Source organism: Vicia villosa, unplaced genomic scaffold (assembly GCF_029867415.1).
Source record: "Vicia villosa cultivar HV-30 ecotype Madison, WI unplaced genomic scaffold, Vvil1.0 ctg.000006F_1_1_1, whole genome shotgun sequence".
NCBI lineage: Eukaryota > Viridiplantae > Streptophyta > Magnoliopsida > Fabales > Fabaceae > Vicia > Vicia villosa.
Genome location: NW_026704936.1, coordinates 472,557 through 490,108, shown reverse-complemented (window position 1 = coordinate 490,108; position 17,552 = coordinate 472,557). Strand labels below are relative to the sequence as shown.

Here is a 17,552-nt window from a genome sequence, read left to right as displayed (position 1 = left end):
ATCCAGACTTACATACAATAAACAAATTTATTATATGTTTTTTGCTTTTTTTTATCATAAAAAAAAACCATATGGAATCAAGATGGAATAGTGTGAAGATGACAATTGGAAATAACGAAATTTAACGACAGTAAATTTTATAAATATTGAGATATGCGTATGTTTTTTTAAGCATGACTATTATTAGTAATCAGCAATATAAAAAATATTATGATTAATTTTATGCATTGTATATTCTATTATTAGTAAATACTATCCAGACAAATCCATTAACCAATTGTTAATTTTTATATATATTTTCTATTATTAGTGTGTGTTATTATTATTAGTGTAGAAATACCATAATCATGACACATACATGCTGAGGGAAAGAGTCATCCACTATTGTTAATTTTGTTTAAAGGCAATATACATGAATAATCAATATAAGTAATAACAATGAATCATCTTTTAAATTTTAAAATGAATAAAGAGAGCAACACGAATAAATAGAGCAATACCAAAACAAACAATTAATGAACTCAAAATTTCAAATCTTGAAAAAAGATGAAAGGAAACAATTTTTAGGAACCCATTTAATTATAAAAACAAAAGAGAAAAAGAGAGAAAGGGATAGAGGATTCACCTTCTCTATTAAAATGAAAGATATAACAAAACGTGATTTTCATCCATGCCATCTAACTCTTCTATCTATCATATTCATATATAGCTATATTTTATACTATAATTAGGAGACACACACTGAGTGATACAAACAAGCCTTATAATTAGGATACTCATTCATTTTCCCTTGTTAATTGTAGTCCACTGGCTACTTGGTATGTTATTGTATGTTTAAAAAATTTATATGAACTAATTCCAACTATTAAGCTAAAATGCTGTTAATTATTTGATCATTTTAATAAAATATAATAAAATAAATGTGGCTAAGAATACACCAATTTCGGTATATTTTCATGTTTTGAATTTTTCCTAATAAAAAATGAAATTGAAAAGGCAAAAAACAATATTAATTTGTTTCACTTTTTTAGATTTTATTTATTTAGTTTATAAATGTATGCTTTTTATATAAATTTATTATGTGGTTGACCTGCCTAGATAGATTTCCCACCAAAGATTGACTTCATCGTTTTGGTGTCGTTACTGATAGTAAGTGTTGTTTTTGTGGATTACATGAAAGTTGCAACCATCTTTTCTTTGAGTGTACTTACAGACATAAAATTTGGTCCGATATAATCATGTGGATAACCGTGAGTCATAGTCTGGGGGTTGGAATTCAGAGTTGAGTTGGGCGTGCCAGAGGGTTAGGGAAAAAGGTATAAAAAACAACATCATAAAAATTGCTATAGCTGAAACTGTATATGCAATTTAGACAACTCGAAACAAGATAATTTTTCAGAACAAGAATGTTGACTCTCTCCATAGTAGTGATGTGGTTGATATTATAATCATGAGAGCTAGCAGTAATAGGAAGTTGAGCAGATTTTGTAAATAGTTTAATTGTTTTGAACTTTAGTTGTTTGACAGGTTAATTTGTCATTGTGCCGCCTGGATCTTTTGATCGGCTTTGTACTTCCGTGATTTTTTGAAAATTAATTTTCTTCTTTTGATCCAAAAAAAAATGTTTATAAAAATATACATTATTTTAGCTTATAATTTTTTTTGGGGTTAATACCTATTTTGCCCCCTGCCATATAGGCGTCATTTGAAAAACCCCCTGCAAAAAAAAAATTGCAAGAAGTTCCCTAACATTTCAATTTTTTACCTTCATCACATCCAGTCACCAAAAAAGCTGACGTGGCATGTATTTTTTTAATTTTTAATTTTTTTTAATGATGTGGATGACCCATGTGGCTTTTTATTTTTATTTATTATTATTTATAATGCCACGTTGGCAATTTATATTATATTAATTTTTGGATGATATGTTAAAATATTCTAAATAACAAAAATTTGTTGGAAGTGGGAGTTGAACCCACCCCTTTCCGTACAAACACCAAGTGTTTGACCACTAGGCTAGGTGATTTGTTTTGTTTAACAAATACATTGAATTTTATTTATAGCATACTGCATTTTTATTTACAATTTCAATAGTATATATATATATATATTTACATTAAAAGCATTGTTATATTTTAACTTAATAAATTTAATTTAAAGATTTTATATAATTTAATATAAATTGTTTAACGTTATAAAATATTAAAATATTATTTTACTATTTTATAAATTTAATAAATTAGTAAAGTTAATAGTAAATTAAATTAAATTAGTAAATTAATAACGTTAAACAATATTAATTAATAAAGTTAATAGTAAGTTATATTAAATATAAATATTAATATAAATTGTTTAAAATATTATTATTTTAATATTATTTTACTATTATCATTATAAACTAAATCATTATAAACTAAATTAATTTGTTTTAATTTAAATAGGTTTTACTATTTTTAATTTAACTATATTAATTTAACTAGTTTTAAATTAATTAATATGTATTAATATAATTAATTTAGTTTATTTTTAATTTATTTAAATAGCTATAGTATTTTTTAAATTACATTATTTTATATAAATAGTATCTATATAAATCATCTATTTAATTCTAAATTAATTTTAATATTCTTAACAGTAAAATAAATATTAATTACTATTTTATAATTTAACTAATATTAATTAATAACGTTAACTATTAACTAATAATTATTAATTTAAATATTAACTATTAACTAATATATTACTTTATATGTACATTATTTTTAAATAGTAATTTAAATATTAATATTTTAAAATATAAACGATATTTAACATAATTATTTTAGTTTATACAAACTGAACCAAATAAAAATATTTTTATGTTTTATATAATAATTAATAATTTAACATCAATATACTGTAAAAATTTAATGTTATTTAAAAAAAATACTGTAGCTATTTAAATAAATTAAAAATAATGTAATTTAAAAAATACTGTAGCTATTTAAATAAATTAAAAATAAACTAAAATAATTTAAAACTATTTTAATTAATATAGTTAAATTAAAAATAGTAAAACCGATTTAAATTATAACAAATTAATTTAGTTTATAATGATTCAGTATATAATAAGTATCATCAAAGGCAACAATACAACAAGAAGAAACCTGCAGCCTAGTGGTAACACTAGTATTCTGCAAGCTTTGGGTCACTTCTTGCAACTTTTTTTTTTGCAGGGGGGTTTTTCAAATGACGCCTATATGGCAGGGGGCAAAATAGGTATTAACCTTTTTTTTTGCAGGCATGCAGAAAGTAGAGATCGATTTAGAGATTGATTCAATGTTAGAGAAAATTTACAGAAAATATATATTAGAAAGTTTATATTTGTTGAGGTTAAATAAATAGGACCAAGTAATAGGTAGCGTTGGTTGTTTTTTATAGCTAATGTCTTAATAATGTCTTAATATCAAAACATGAGTGTTACATTTTGACTTTTTATATCTGTTATTTAGTTTAGCATGGAAAAAAATGCAAAAAAAATTATTACATTTGCTTTATTCATATATTTTAATGGCAAAATAATATATTAGGAGACAAAAAAACAACAAAAGAACACACTACAAAATTAACCGTACAAGAAGTGAGAGGCCATCAAAACAACAACACAACAAATAACATGAAATAGACAGAAAAAGAAAAGAAACTACAACATCAATTCACCAGTAAAACTATTCAAAAATAAATAATAAAAAAGGGAACATGGACCAAACTTGAACTTGGACACCAAAACCCACCATCAAAGGACGAAAACCAGAAGAAACGCCAAAAAATCAATGCGCACCAGGGGCTAGGTAAAAATCTCGGATATTGGTTCAAGTATATGATAGGATTATGAATCCAATATTTGAAGGAGAGAGAGAGGTATGTGGGGATCTGATTCAAAACAATATCCAAGAAAAAAGATACTCTTATTCTTCACCTCTTTCACATTTGTTGATGAACCGAAAAAAGACTTATCATTACAGACATACCGTATAGTCCACACCACCACATGCCAAATCAAAATAAACCTACCCTTAAGCTTAGCCTTAGGACCTAGAAAAACGAAAAACTCAAAAACTAATATAAGATCTCTATGAAGTGCTAATGAACCCATAACCATCTAAAAACCACGTACCAGACAATGAAAGCCAAACTACATGTCATGAACATATGGGAAGCTGATTCAACTTGGTTCCCTCAAAGAACACACATGGTTTCTTCTAGAACAATTACAATCAGCTTGAGTATGTTTTCTCTATATCTCGCATAAATTGTCAAGAAAAAACAATCAGCATAGAAGGGACCTACTCTTCCAAATTAAATGGAGAGTTGGGAAAGTTTGCTACAAATTCCTCAGAAATGGGTTCTACTCTAGATTGGACATGGTAGGCATATGTCATAAAGAAGTAGCCATATCTAGTGTATCTCCAAATCCAATTGTCATTCTTCCCATTGAGATGTACCTCTTAGAGAATCGAAAAGAACAACAACTAGAGGTTCTTCATGAACGAAGAATGATATTCTCTCAATCTAAGGTTATTTATTTTTCTTGCCGATCTAAGAATTAGCATTTTCCTAATGACAATCATTTACTTTCTTGTCGAACTAAGTATCAGCATTTCGGCTAATGAAGGTCACTTACTTTTGTGTGATGTAAGTTTTAGCATTTTTGTTAATGATGATTATTTACTCTTCTTGTCGAACTAAGAATTAGTATTCGGCTAATGATGAATATTTACTTTCTTGTCGATCTAAATAGTAGCATTTCAGCTAATAACAATCAATTACTTTTTGTCGATCTAAGTATAAGCATTGTGACTAATAATGATCATATAATTTTCTCGTCAATCAAAGTATTAGTCTTTCGACTAATGACGGTCATTTACTTGTCTCGTCAATCAAATTATTATTCTTTTGACCAATGACGTTTTCGATACTTTAAATGTTGATCTACCATATTTTTATTAAAGACAATTATTTACTTTCTCGTCGATCTACGAATTAACATACTGTCTAATGACAGCCATTTGAATTTCAACTAATGACAATCATTTTCTTTGGATTTCAACTAATGACAATCATTTTCTTTGACGTCAATCGAAGTTTTAACACTTTGTCTAATGATAGCCATTTACTTTCCTATTATTTGCACTAGTATTCAATTCAGAGACAATCATTTTGTTTTCCTGTCACCTCATTTTATTTTGCTCATCGAAGAACAAATTTGGGTACTTTATATATATAATTATCCTTTCAATGATTATATAAAAAAATTTGTCACTCATATTCTCTTGTTAATTATAACTAAATAAGGGTAGTTATAGTACCCTACTTTGTTTCGGGTAATTTATATCAATTTTTTATTTTTATCGTTTGATTTATCCTTTAAAAATACAAAAAAATTTAATCTTTCATTTTCATTTATCATCACATCTCATCATGAGAATATACGAAAATTTCTTTACCCACCTCCCTATGGGGGGTCACCCCCAGCGAAATTCCCAAACTACCCCTGCTTCGGAAATGAACTTCCGAAGCGCTTTTTTTTTTAAAAAAATTTCCTTGATTCGGAAGTTCATCTCCGAAAACACCTCATGGGGGGTGCGTTCGGAGATGAACATCCGAAAACACCTCATGAGGGTGAATTCGGAAGTTCATTTCCGAATTATGCAGAAACTGTGTTTTTTTTTATGTTTTTTCTTAAACGCAACCGCATTTTAATTAAACGTTACCGGCAAATAAAATAAACAATAGATAGACTGAAAACACTAATATGATAAATAAACAAAAAAAAATACTAATATGAAAATATTATATACAAACCGAAATAAATAAAAATAGTGTGCTAAATATACAATCCAAAATCAAAAAATGAATAAACCCCACCACTACTGGGTGTGCCTAACCCGCTCACCCTGGGCCCTCCTCTGCCGCCTGTACCCCGCCGCACGGCCCGCATCAGTGACGATCATCTCCATTACGGCGACTGCCTCTGGTCCGCCCTGATGAATGACACCTCGATCCAACGCGTCCCGCCCAAGCATCTCTATCCGCTGGCAGATCGGAAGGAGATCAATGGCGTGGTCATCCTCCGCCTGCCGGTTCTCCAGGATCTCCTCGTGTGCTGGCCTAGGAGCGCCGGGAACGTCGGGTCTCAAGAGAGGATGGGACACCCGGTAGAACCATGTGACGTACCCCTCCACACTGTGCTAGTCCTGGGTGACCCGCATGCGACGGTACTCCTCCGGTACCACATGATGCTGCCACTCCTCCCATATGGCAGTGAGCTGCACTCTGGTCACTGTGTCAGGAGCAGCCTCGAAGGGTGACCTGGGTATGATCTGCACGAACCCAAACTGCCGCATGCACCGCTCCGGGAGATACCGGACCATGATGCCGGTCCCGCATGCCAACCAGCCTGAATATAGAGCAACCCCGTCGAAGGGGACAACCTGAGCATAGTCGGCGAACGGCCTCCAGGTGACGTCGTCGTGCATCGTGCGGTCCAGGTACAGGCGGTATGGTCCCACCGCATCGTTCCCCCTCTGGAGGGCGTATCTGGCGGCCCTGGGCATGGCGTCAACGTACGCAGGATCGATGTGGAAGCCGTGGATGCGGGAGAAGTAGGAGATGATGCAGCTCTGAAACACAAATACGATAATGTATTAAAAATAAATACGAAACATAAATAATTAAATAAATACGAGAATGTGTTAAAATCAAACGTATCGTAAGCAGAGTGCAGGATCCGACCAGCTGCCTCGTCCTCCAGTTGGAGGCCTCATTCAACTTCTGGTAGAGATATGCCAGAGTAGCTGCCCCCCAGTTCCACTGGTGAACGGTATCCAAGTCCATGAAATAGCGGAGGTAGGTCACGTCGACGTACCTGGCGCTCTTGTCCACAAAGCATGCAGCGCCTACCACATGCATGTACCAGCACCGAAGAGCGCAGCCGCGGTGATACTGTGTGAACAGCTCGTCACCCGCAGCCTCGGCCTCGGCAGCCGCGTCCAGATGGTGCTCAAAATAAGTGCTTAGTGTGGTGAACCGAATATGAGGCCCAGATGTCGTGGCGCACTCAAAGTGAGCAACCTCCTCCTCCATGCCCAAATAGAGCGTCATCCACTCAATGGCCTCGAACCTCTGGATCCGGGAGTGGTGCAACAGCGGCCCCCTAATCGGCAGGTGGAGAAGACACTGCACGTCGTGCAAGGTGATCGTCATCTCCCCAACCGGCAAGTGGAAAGAGGACGTCTCCTTGTGCCAGCGCTCCACAAATGCCCCCTACATGCCGGTGCTGATGGTGGTGTACCCGGTCATGCAGAGCCCGCAAAGCCCTGAACCTCGCACATGGTCGTTAAACCACTCAGCTGCTGGTTTAAACAGACCGAAAATCTTCCTGGAGTGGTTCACCATTTTCAATGGCTCTCTCTCCTGTTAAAAAAAAACAAATAAGCGAGAAATAAACGGTAAAATTATAAAAAATGGTGACAAATAAACGGCTAAGTTAAAAAAAATACCTCTCCCTCCCAGATCCGCCGAGCGACGTGATCCTCGTAGTGAATCAGCAGGGAAGTGTCAAAAGGCCCTCCCGGAAAGCTATCCACTTCCTGCTCCTCCTGCTCCTCCTGCTCCTCCTCCTCCCCGACTGGAGGGTCAACATCCGGTATGACCTCCTCCTCCTCCTCATCCTCATCCTCCTCCTCTCGCTGGCGGGAAGAAGATACCCGAGCCAGCCTACTCCTAGAGCCTAAAGCAGATGAACTCTCCACCAAGTCCTGTGGAACGCGGACACGGCGTCCCCGTCCCTGCCCCCGTCCCTGGGTCGACGCCAGATGCGCCGCCGCCTGCTCGCGTCTAGCCGACGCAGTCTGGGACTCTCTCCCCTGTCTGATGCGTGCTGGCTGGTCTGACATGATCCTGTAAACAATCGAAATCGATTAATATGCGAGACAAATGAAAAAACAAAAAAAAATGAACTTCTGGTACAGTTCGGAAGTTCATTTCCGAAAACTGGGATGGAGGTGTTTTCAGAAATGAACTTCCGAAACACCCCCACGCAGAGCTTCTCTGCAACCTCCAATGGCAGACCCAAAAACCTAAACCAAATCCATTTTTTTGCCTACTAAACATCCTAATATCAGTACTAAGCTATCTTAATGTCATTTTTTCAGATTCTAAACACCCTAATATAGTTTAATCAAATAGATCTAAAACTTGAAAAAACAATGATAAACTTACCAATTAGTGTTTAATGATGAGTTTGGTTGAGTTTGGAAGAAGAGTTTGGCTACTTCACACTTGCTTCTGCAGAAATTTCGCCTATGGAAGTGTTTGATGATGATTAGGGTAAATGATTTGGGGGAGGGGGAGAGTTCTGCTTAATCTGCAGAACGCGTTTTATTTCGGAAGTTCATTTCCGAAATTGTAGTTTCGGAAATGAACTTCCGAAATAAGACATTTTTTTCAAAAAAAAAGGCGCTTTCGGAGATGAACTTCCGAAAACACCTTTTTCATGCATTTCGGAAGTTCATTTCCGAAGTCAGGGGTATAATGGGGTTTTCACCAGAGGTGGACTAGAAGATAGGGAGGTGGCCAAAGAATTTCTCAAAAATACTAATAGTCAATTATTTAGGATTTTGATATATTGTCTTAAATAACTAAAATTCAAAATTTAAATTTCAAATGTTAAAGACAGAATAATAATTTTTTTTAATAAGCAATTGATTGATTATAAAGTTCGCACTAGGAGTGCAACCCTTACAACACTACACTAACAAGTGTTAGAGTAGGATAACAAAAGTTTAAACCAATCATAATAAATAGATCTAAACTTAATGTATCCAAAAGACAACCATCTTCAAGATCCGTGGGGGATGGTTATACTTCCTTCTTTTGGCATTCCAATTGGTTGAATGGAGGAATTCTTAAGAATGATTTTCCTATGTTGTTTGAAATATCTTATTTGCAGGATGTTTCTGTAGCTTGCATGGGAGGTTGGGAAGAAGGCTCTTGAAGGTGGAACCGTCTTGGCATCAGGGATCTCACGGATGCAGCCCTTGCTGCTGATTTTTTCCGGCTGGAACAACTGCTGCCAGCGACATTGCAGCCTGTTCAGGGGCGGGATACGGCTGTATGGAAGCCTTCCGACAACGGTGTTTTCTCGGTCTCTTCTTGTTACTTGGAGCTTAGTAAAAGGTGTGTTCCTTACGGTCCAATTAATAGATACGACTATGCTTTTTCATCCATTTGGAAGGTAGAAGTCCCTTTAAAAGTGAGAGCTTTTGGATGAAGATGTTTTCTTAATAGGAATCCTACGAAGGATTTGTTGTTCCGTAGAGGAATTCTCCCTAGTTCCCTTACAAATACCGATTATGTTTTCTGTTTAGAGCATCCGGAAATTTTAAACCATTCTTTGTTGTCTTGTCGTATGGTAGAGGTGGCGTGGAAGGAATTGGCTGAGTGGTTGGGTGTGAATTTCGAAAAGGTGGTAGACTTTAAAGAGAGTTTCGTGAAGTGGAGTTCTTCTTGTCCTAGGCTTAATATTAAAAAAGGGAAGGTAGGGTGTGTTTGGATGGAAATAGTGTGGAGCCTTTGGTTGTGTAGGAATGAGATTATTTTCAACAATATTGTTTGGAATGCAAGAGACGTGGTTTGGGGTTGCAAAGCTCTAATTTGGAGATGGTCTTTCATAGGGAAAATTACTCTATCCAACTGTAATTTTTATGAATTTAGCAAAAGCTCTTTGCTATATTTAAGTTAGATTTCATTTGGATTGTAATTTTCCTTCTTTTTGGCGAGCGATAGCTTCCTTTTGTAATCATTGGTTGGGTGTTTTTAGCCCCGTTTAATATATCTTGATTACAAAAAAAAAAAGGAACTCCCTCAAAAATTATTGCATTTCTCATAAGCCAAATTCTCCAATTATGACTATCCATATAAAGTTGAGTTTCACCCTATGATTAACATTCTTGACTTTTACTGAAATTAAACCAAATTCCAAAATATCTTCTCCATTGAGGCCTTCCGAATCACCCACCCAACAATACATGTTTTTCCATATCTCTTTCACCACCCTACAATTAAAACAGAGAAACCCACGACTAAGAAAACACCAAAAACACCACTGATATACACAACCACTAAACCCAGTAAAAAAAATTAATATATAATAATGGTTACATACATTTAGCATTGACTAACAAAAAAATATTACTAGGGATAAAACGAATTTCGCCTATATTACAAAAGTGAAAAGTGGTATTAACCCTTAAAATATTTACAAAATTTTATCCTAATAGAAAAAAAATGTTAACTGATATAAGTTATAGTCCACGAATAATTAAAACTACTAAACATTTGACAATAGCATGAAAAGAATTTAAAACGTCCTTATGTGTCATAACACCGTCTGTCTTTAGTTTTAAAAATATTAATCAATACTAAACATATAACAGTAGCTTGTATAAAACATATAACTGTCTGGATTGTATTTCTCTATTAATAATAGAAAACACATTATATAAAATTAAACAATAATACATCTTATAATATTGATTAATAATAATAGGGTTAAATACGTTTTTAGTCTCTATAAATATGCGACCCTGTAATTTTAGTCCTCTAAAATTTTCTTTCAATAAATGGTCTTCATAAACTTTTCCGTCCTCAATATTGGTCCCTCCCGTTAGTTTCCACCAACAGAGGCTGACGTGGCATGCCACGTAGAAGACAGCTTGACAACAATTTGAAAATGTTTGAAATTGCGGGGGTTTTAAGCCTCCTCTAGACTAACCCAGAAAAAAAAAATTGGTTCTGAACTTTTCTCAAACACCTTGTAAGCAAGTTTGGCAACACATAGTTCTGAACTTTTCTTGAAGAAACTATGCAAGCCAGAAGTTATACCCATTAATAGATGTTGATACATACAAGTCACTTCAACACCAAACAAGTCAAATTGATACAATAATGATAGCTGTTTTATCCCTATGAACGTTTTTGCCCACACAAAATGCAGTCAAGATTTAAATATGGTATTATGACCTGGAATGATTTCTGAACATACTTAAATTGAAACCAAAATGAACAATATGAAAACAACAATTCTACTTTTTGGTGCTGAGATAAGAGGAGAAGAAGAAAAGTCAGTTTCATAAACATGGCTAAGGAACAAGATTCAAAAAGTGGTCGTAGATAAAAGACACGCTCAATTCAGGTGACTACCAAGAACTGAAATGAAACACCAACTACTTCTACATGATAGAGCGTTTTTCCAATTGCAGGCTAAAGGAATCAATTATCTCCATTGTCTTAAACCTCCAATTGTGCACTGGGATCTCAAATCCCGAAACTTGTTAGTGCACAAGAATTGGACTGTGAAGGTGGAATGGAACTGATTTATCAGTTTATAATAAGATTTCATAAAATTTTGTACATGTATGTGATTTCTTTTTTTCAATTCAACGAGACTACAATATAACCGAAGTCACATCAACCTGTTCAACTTGGTTTTTAAAACACTGCTAAGCACTCATGGTTAATTAATTGTTATGGTGGCATATTGATGCAGGATTTATAGCCATGTATGCGACTCTTGCGAGCCGAGATGTGGACTGTAGTTTGATTCCAGAATCACCCTTTTACCTTGAGGGATCAGGTGGAGTATTGGAGTTCATTGAGAAAAGACTAAGAGAACAAGGACATATGGTTATAGTAATAGCTGAAGGTGCAGGTCAGGAGCTAATTCTTTATAATGAAAAATTTAATAAGAATAGGCCAGATGCTGCTTCAGATGACTTGTTTCATGATGTTGGTCTTTGGTTATCTCTCAAAATTAAGGTAAGAAATCTCAAAGTTTCTTTTAGTTTTTATTTTAGATTAAAAATTTTGTTTCCATTGTAGGATCACTTTGCAAGAAATAAGAAAATGACTATATATCTGAAGTATATTGGTGAGTTCTTTATTTGGAGCTGTATTTGTATTATTAATTAAAGAACAAAACGCAGTGAATTAAAACGAAAAAAATATGTTGCAGATCCTACTTACATGATTCCTGCTATTAATGTGTTTTGCACCTTACTTGCTCAAAGTGCCGTTCATGGTGCAATGGCTGGATACACAGGCTTCACAGTTGGTCCAGTTAATGGCAGAAATTGTTACATTCCATTTCATGTAAGTTATTGTGACTGTTATCACATTAACATAGTTTTTAGTATCAAAGTAAATACATCTTAATTCATGTAGAAAAAATGATTGTTACTTCTTCTTAATCTTTGACTTTCAATATCGTCTTAAGACCAATGATACAATTTTGTTTATAATATATGAATGATTGTAGTACTGTGGATGTTAATCATTTGATGTTTGTAATATTTTGTTTGAAAAAAATTCAAAATCAATATTTATTTTTTTTCTTAGGTTAGTTCAGAGGAGGTTTAAAACCCCCGCAATTTCAGACATTTTTAAATTTTTACCCGCTGTCTTCCACGTGGCGTGCCACGTCAGCCTCCGTTAGTGGAAACTAACGGGAGGGACCAATGTTAGTGACAGAAAAGTTTGTGAGGACCATTCATTAAAGAAAAATTTTAGAGGGACTAAAATTGCAGGGTCCCATATTTATAGGGACCCCTGGCATATTTAACCCATAATAATAGCCATGCTTAAAGAAGCATACGTGTATCTAGTAATTATAAATTTTGTTGTTCATCTATTACTCAGCTTAAACTTGTAAAACATTTTTTATCCTTTGAATGATTTTCTCCTTAGTTTATAAATCTAATAAGGTGCGGCATATATTCAAGGCGTGAACATAAAAACTCACATGGATGAAATATATACTAGCACGGGAGTATGTCCACAGCATGAGTAAGTAGAAATTTTTTCCAATATTTACGTTTTTCCTGAAACCTAATTTGTATCAATTGAAACAGTTTTTAAATTTATTTTTCTGTGATAATATAGCTTTGCTGTGGGAAAGCTTGTCATGTAGAGAGCACCTACTTTTTTTATGGTCGGCTTAAAAATCTTGCAAATCCAGTCTTGACTCAAGTAAGTTCAGTCCACACGAATTCTTGTTCAATAAATAGGTGTTTTAGGTAAACTATTTATCTTCCATTCTATTGTTACAGACAGTAGAAGATCTTTGAAGAATTTAAACCTTTTCCATGGAGGGGTTGCTGATAAACAAGCTGGAAAGTACAGTGGAGGGATGAAGAGGAGGCTTAGTGTTGTGATTTCATTGATTGGATTTGGGGACCCCAAAGTTTGTATTTCTTTTCAACCCAATTTGATCATTTTTTTCCTTTTCATTTTTTTTAATAAAAAAGAAGATTCAAGTTTTCTTATTCTGTACATGCTGATTTAAATTTAGGTTGTTTATATGGATGAGTCGGGTACTGGATTAGACCCTGCTACAAGGAAATGTCTATGGAATGTTATCAGGCTTGCGAAACAAGATCGTGCAATCATTCTGACCAGTATTCTAGCACTTTTTCATGGACTTATTAGCATTATATTATGCTTTAGATATATTAGCCTGTTTTAGATTCGATAAATCTTGGTGAATGTATTAAATCTCTTTTTCAAAGAGCTCAAGTTGAATGTAAGAGTTCTATTTCTGAACAAGTTTAGTGGCTCCTTAGGTACTGTTTTGGCTTAGGATGGCTACAACAACCAATTATATTATTTTGGCTTGGAGTAAAGAACAATTAGCTTAAATGATAATTTCGATTTGTTTTTTTTCAAATGATATGTTTGGGAGAGACACCATTCAGAATCACACTCAGTGTATTACAAAAGCGGATAAGTATACTCCGAAAGGCCAAGGTAAAGCTTTGAATGGTTCACAAATAAGTCGGGCAAAGATAAGAAGCAAAGGTCAGAGGTTGATATTAATGTGGGTTTATCCAATCGTCCTCCGTGGTTCTGTATTCGTTGCAATACGAGAGCTACAAGCTAGCAAGCGCTTCTTCTCCATGTTGAAGGAAAGAAACACGGGGAAAAAGTCCGAGCATTTCATGCTTCGCAGCAGCCACCTGTCCAGGCAGATAAACCTGCCCCTAATGCAAAGGATGCAGCAGAGGATGCTTCTGATGGTACAGAGAAGAAAGATGGCATCAATGCAGAGCATCCCAAATTGCAAGAGCCTTCTGAATAAAATAACTTGAAACCAGCGAGTGAAGTTTCTTTAGAAAAGAAAAGAGGAAACTTGATGCATAGGGTGGCCTTATTAAAAAAAGCAAGAATGACGCTTCTGTTGACACAGAAAATGACGAATTAATTCAAGTCGAGAAGAATAAAGATAGGAAAATAAAACGGAAGAAGTTTATCAAAGCAACCTTGAAATCTCATCCTGATGGATTGAAGATGAAGAAACTCAGAAAAGCTGTATTCATAGCGCTGCAAGAATCTGGCATTTTAGTAAATGAAAATGAATTGAGTGACACACTTGATCGAAGAAGTATGTTCGATTAGTGGCCAAAGATTGAACACTGCTGTTTGAGGTGTCAAGACCAGGAGTCAATTATTTTTGTCTGCTAATGTTTTGATAACATTCATCCTTGAAAGGTATCTCTAGCAAATTTTGTGGAGTGTAATTTATTTTTGCTTTGTATGCTAATTGCAAACAACTTGTTATTGAATTTTTCTGAACAGTCATATGATGCTTTTACTGGCAAATCATATCAGAGAGAATTATTAAATTTATACTATTTTATTTTATTTATAAAAAAATGATTCCTTTTAGTTTTCTTTTGCTAGATCTTTGTGTTGATTTTTAAAACAATTCTAGGTTTGAATGCTTGATGAATACAAGTTTCAATGATTTTTAAGTGAGATGCAAATCTTTGAATCTTAATATGTTATTAGTATATTTAGATTTAATTTGTCTTCTAATCTCTAATTTTAAAGTCTCTAAATTTCTGTATATTTTTATTCTGTCATATGATTTTATTATGTTGATTGTTGAATCCAGGACCTAATTCTATACATGAAGTCAGGGAAGTCTCAATATTGATTTGCATGAAAAATTGAAAATGGATGAGATGCAAAGAAATATCAAAACTTTGATAATATTAATGATGTAGCAGGATAATATTGGTTTAATATGTTTAATTATTTTCTATTTGTATCAGTCATTTATTATGTTTAAATTTGGCATGAAACGAAATTTATCATCATATCATTAACAACATTAACAATATTGACAATGATTTAATTTATTATTTGTATTGCGTTTTATATTATAACATGTACTATTTTAATGTTGGATACATAGCAGCATATCAAAAATGTTTTTTTCTTCAAATTATTGAAAAAATTGTATTTGAGACTAAAATGTGATGAGTTCAATAACCCGGTCAAACCGTTCAGATTAACCCGCAACCCGTTTAGACCTAACCCCTCAAAATCGACTTGAAAATTGGGCGGAAATGGGTCTTTTAAAGTCAACCGCAGTTTGGGCTTGGTGACACTTTTGGACCCGAGTCCGTCGGCCTGTTATCCACCCCTATCAACTCCTATGAATTTTATCACTAAAACTTTTAATTTTCACGGGACACTATCACCACAATATTATTTTATTTTAATAAACAAAATGTTATAAATATTTATATTTATTATAAAACCAATATTTTCACGGGACACTACCATCACAATACCTTTTTTATTTTAATCAACAAAATATTGTAGATATTTATAGTTATTAGTGATATTTGTAAGTATTTATGATTACTACACAATGGATTTATTGTGATGTTAATTTACTACATCTTTATCGAATCAAATGATCTAAGATATGAATGAACTTACCCGTGCGGACACACGGGTCTTCTACTAGTAAATAATAGGAAACACATTATATAAAATTAAACAATAATACATTTTATAATATTGATTAATAATAATAGCCATGCTTAAAGAAGCATACGTGTATCTCAGTAATTATAAATTTTGTTGTTCTTACTGTGATAAATTTTGTTATCTCCATCTACCATTTCAATTTCGTTCTCTCATAATTGGTTTCTAATTGCCACTCTCATTATAATCTTTCGAGAATTCATAAGTTTATTTTATTATGAAAAAGAAAAAAAAGTTGGATATTGAATATAAGTTTGGATATTGTATTTATAAACACTGCGTCTTATGCGTCTCTTGTATAATATCCAAACTTACATACTATTAGAGTTGCAGCAGAATTTTGACTTCTAATAGTGATATGAAATACAACTCCCTTAAAGTTAAATAAGAAATTAGTATAACATAAACAATGAATTTGTATGAAGAGATATAAGTGTCTAAAGAAGAAAGATTGAATTTGTATATGTTGTTGATATTATTACAAACTAATGATTCATCTTATATAGTAATCCACATACTATGAAATAAATGAAGCATATTACAAAACAGCGGAATTTTGACTTCTAATAGTGATAGGAAATACAACTCTCTTAAAGTTAAATAAGAATTTAGTATAACATAAACAATGAATTTGTATGAAGAGATATAAGTGTCTAAAGAAGAAAGATTGAATTTGTATATGTTGTTGATATTATTACAAACTAATGATTCATCTTATATAGTAATCCACATACTATAAAATGAATGAAGCATATTACAAAACACATATAAGCCATGTTATTCCTATTATTGTTCCTTACTAATGTTGTATCTTTCCATAATTAGTTTTGACTAATTATTCCCACAATTCTCCACCTCGTTCATAATTTGAAATATTCAAATTTTGGAGGAATAAGGAATAATGTTTAGCAAGTTCAAGCAGTGTTGAAATTTTCTACGTGATACAACCTTGGTTAACATGTCAGCTGGGTTATCATCAGTATGTACCTTTGTAAGAGAAATATGTCCTTCCTCTACGACTTCCCGTACAAAATGATATCTTACATCAATATGCTTAGTCCGAGCATGATGAACCTGATTCTTTTCCAAATGCAGCGCACTTTGACTATCACAACTCAGTCTTACACATTCTTGTTTCATACCCAAATCATCTAGAAGACACCTTAGCCACAATGCTTCCTTCACTCCTTCTGCTACTGCCATATATTCGGCTTCTGTAGTTGAGAGTACTACTGTAGACTGTAACATCGACCGCCAACTAATTGGAGCACCATGTATTTGAAAAACATAACCAGTAGTAGATCGTCGTCTATCTAGATCTCCAGCATAATCTGAATCAAAAAACCCACTTATTTGACATGTATCTCCACCAAAACACAATCCGGTGTTAATGGTACCTTTCAAGTACCTCAGAATCCATTTCACTGCTTCCCAATGTGCCTTTTCCGGATTCACCATGAACCTACTGACAACACTTACCGCTTGTGAAATATCTGGACGTGTACACACCATAGCATACATCAAACTACCAACTGCACTAGCATAAGGTACATTTTCCATGTATGCCTTATCTTCTGCTGTAGTGGGAGATTGATTACCAAAAAGCCTAAAATGTGGAGCTAATTGAGTAACCACCGACTTAGCACCTTTTAGTCCGAACCTTTCAACAACTCGCT

At 33.7% G+C, this 17,552-nt stretch overlaps 1 protein-coding gene and 1 pseudogene across 1 annotated transcript; both read left to right on the top strand.

Annotated features, from left to right (window-relative positions):
- Nucleotides 1-11,577: 11,577 nt before the first annotated feature.
- On the top strand, nt 11,578-13,564 carry LOC131621492 (ATP-dependent 6-phosphofructokinase 1-like; the record flags this gene model as incomplete). Its single annotated transcript, XM_058892543.1, has 6 exons — nt 11,578-11,859; nt 11,923-11,971; nt 12,056-12,192; nt 12,982-13,030; nt 13,149-13,282; nt 13,391-13,564. Coding segments are annotated over 6 exons (825 nt in total), but the record flags the coding sequence as incomplete, so codon positions are not given.
- Nucleotides 12,748-14,704, top strand: LOC131621477 (UBP1-associated proteins 1C-like; annotated as a pseudogene).
- The last annotated feature ends 2,848 nt before the right edge of the window (nt 14,705-17,552 follow it).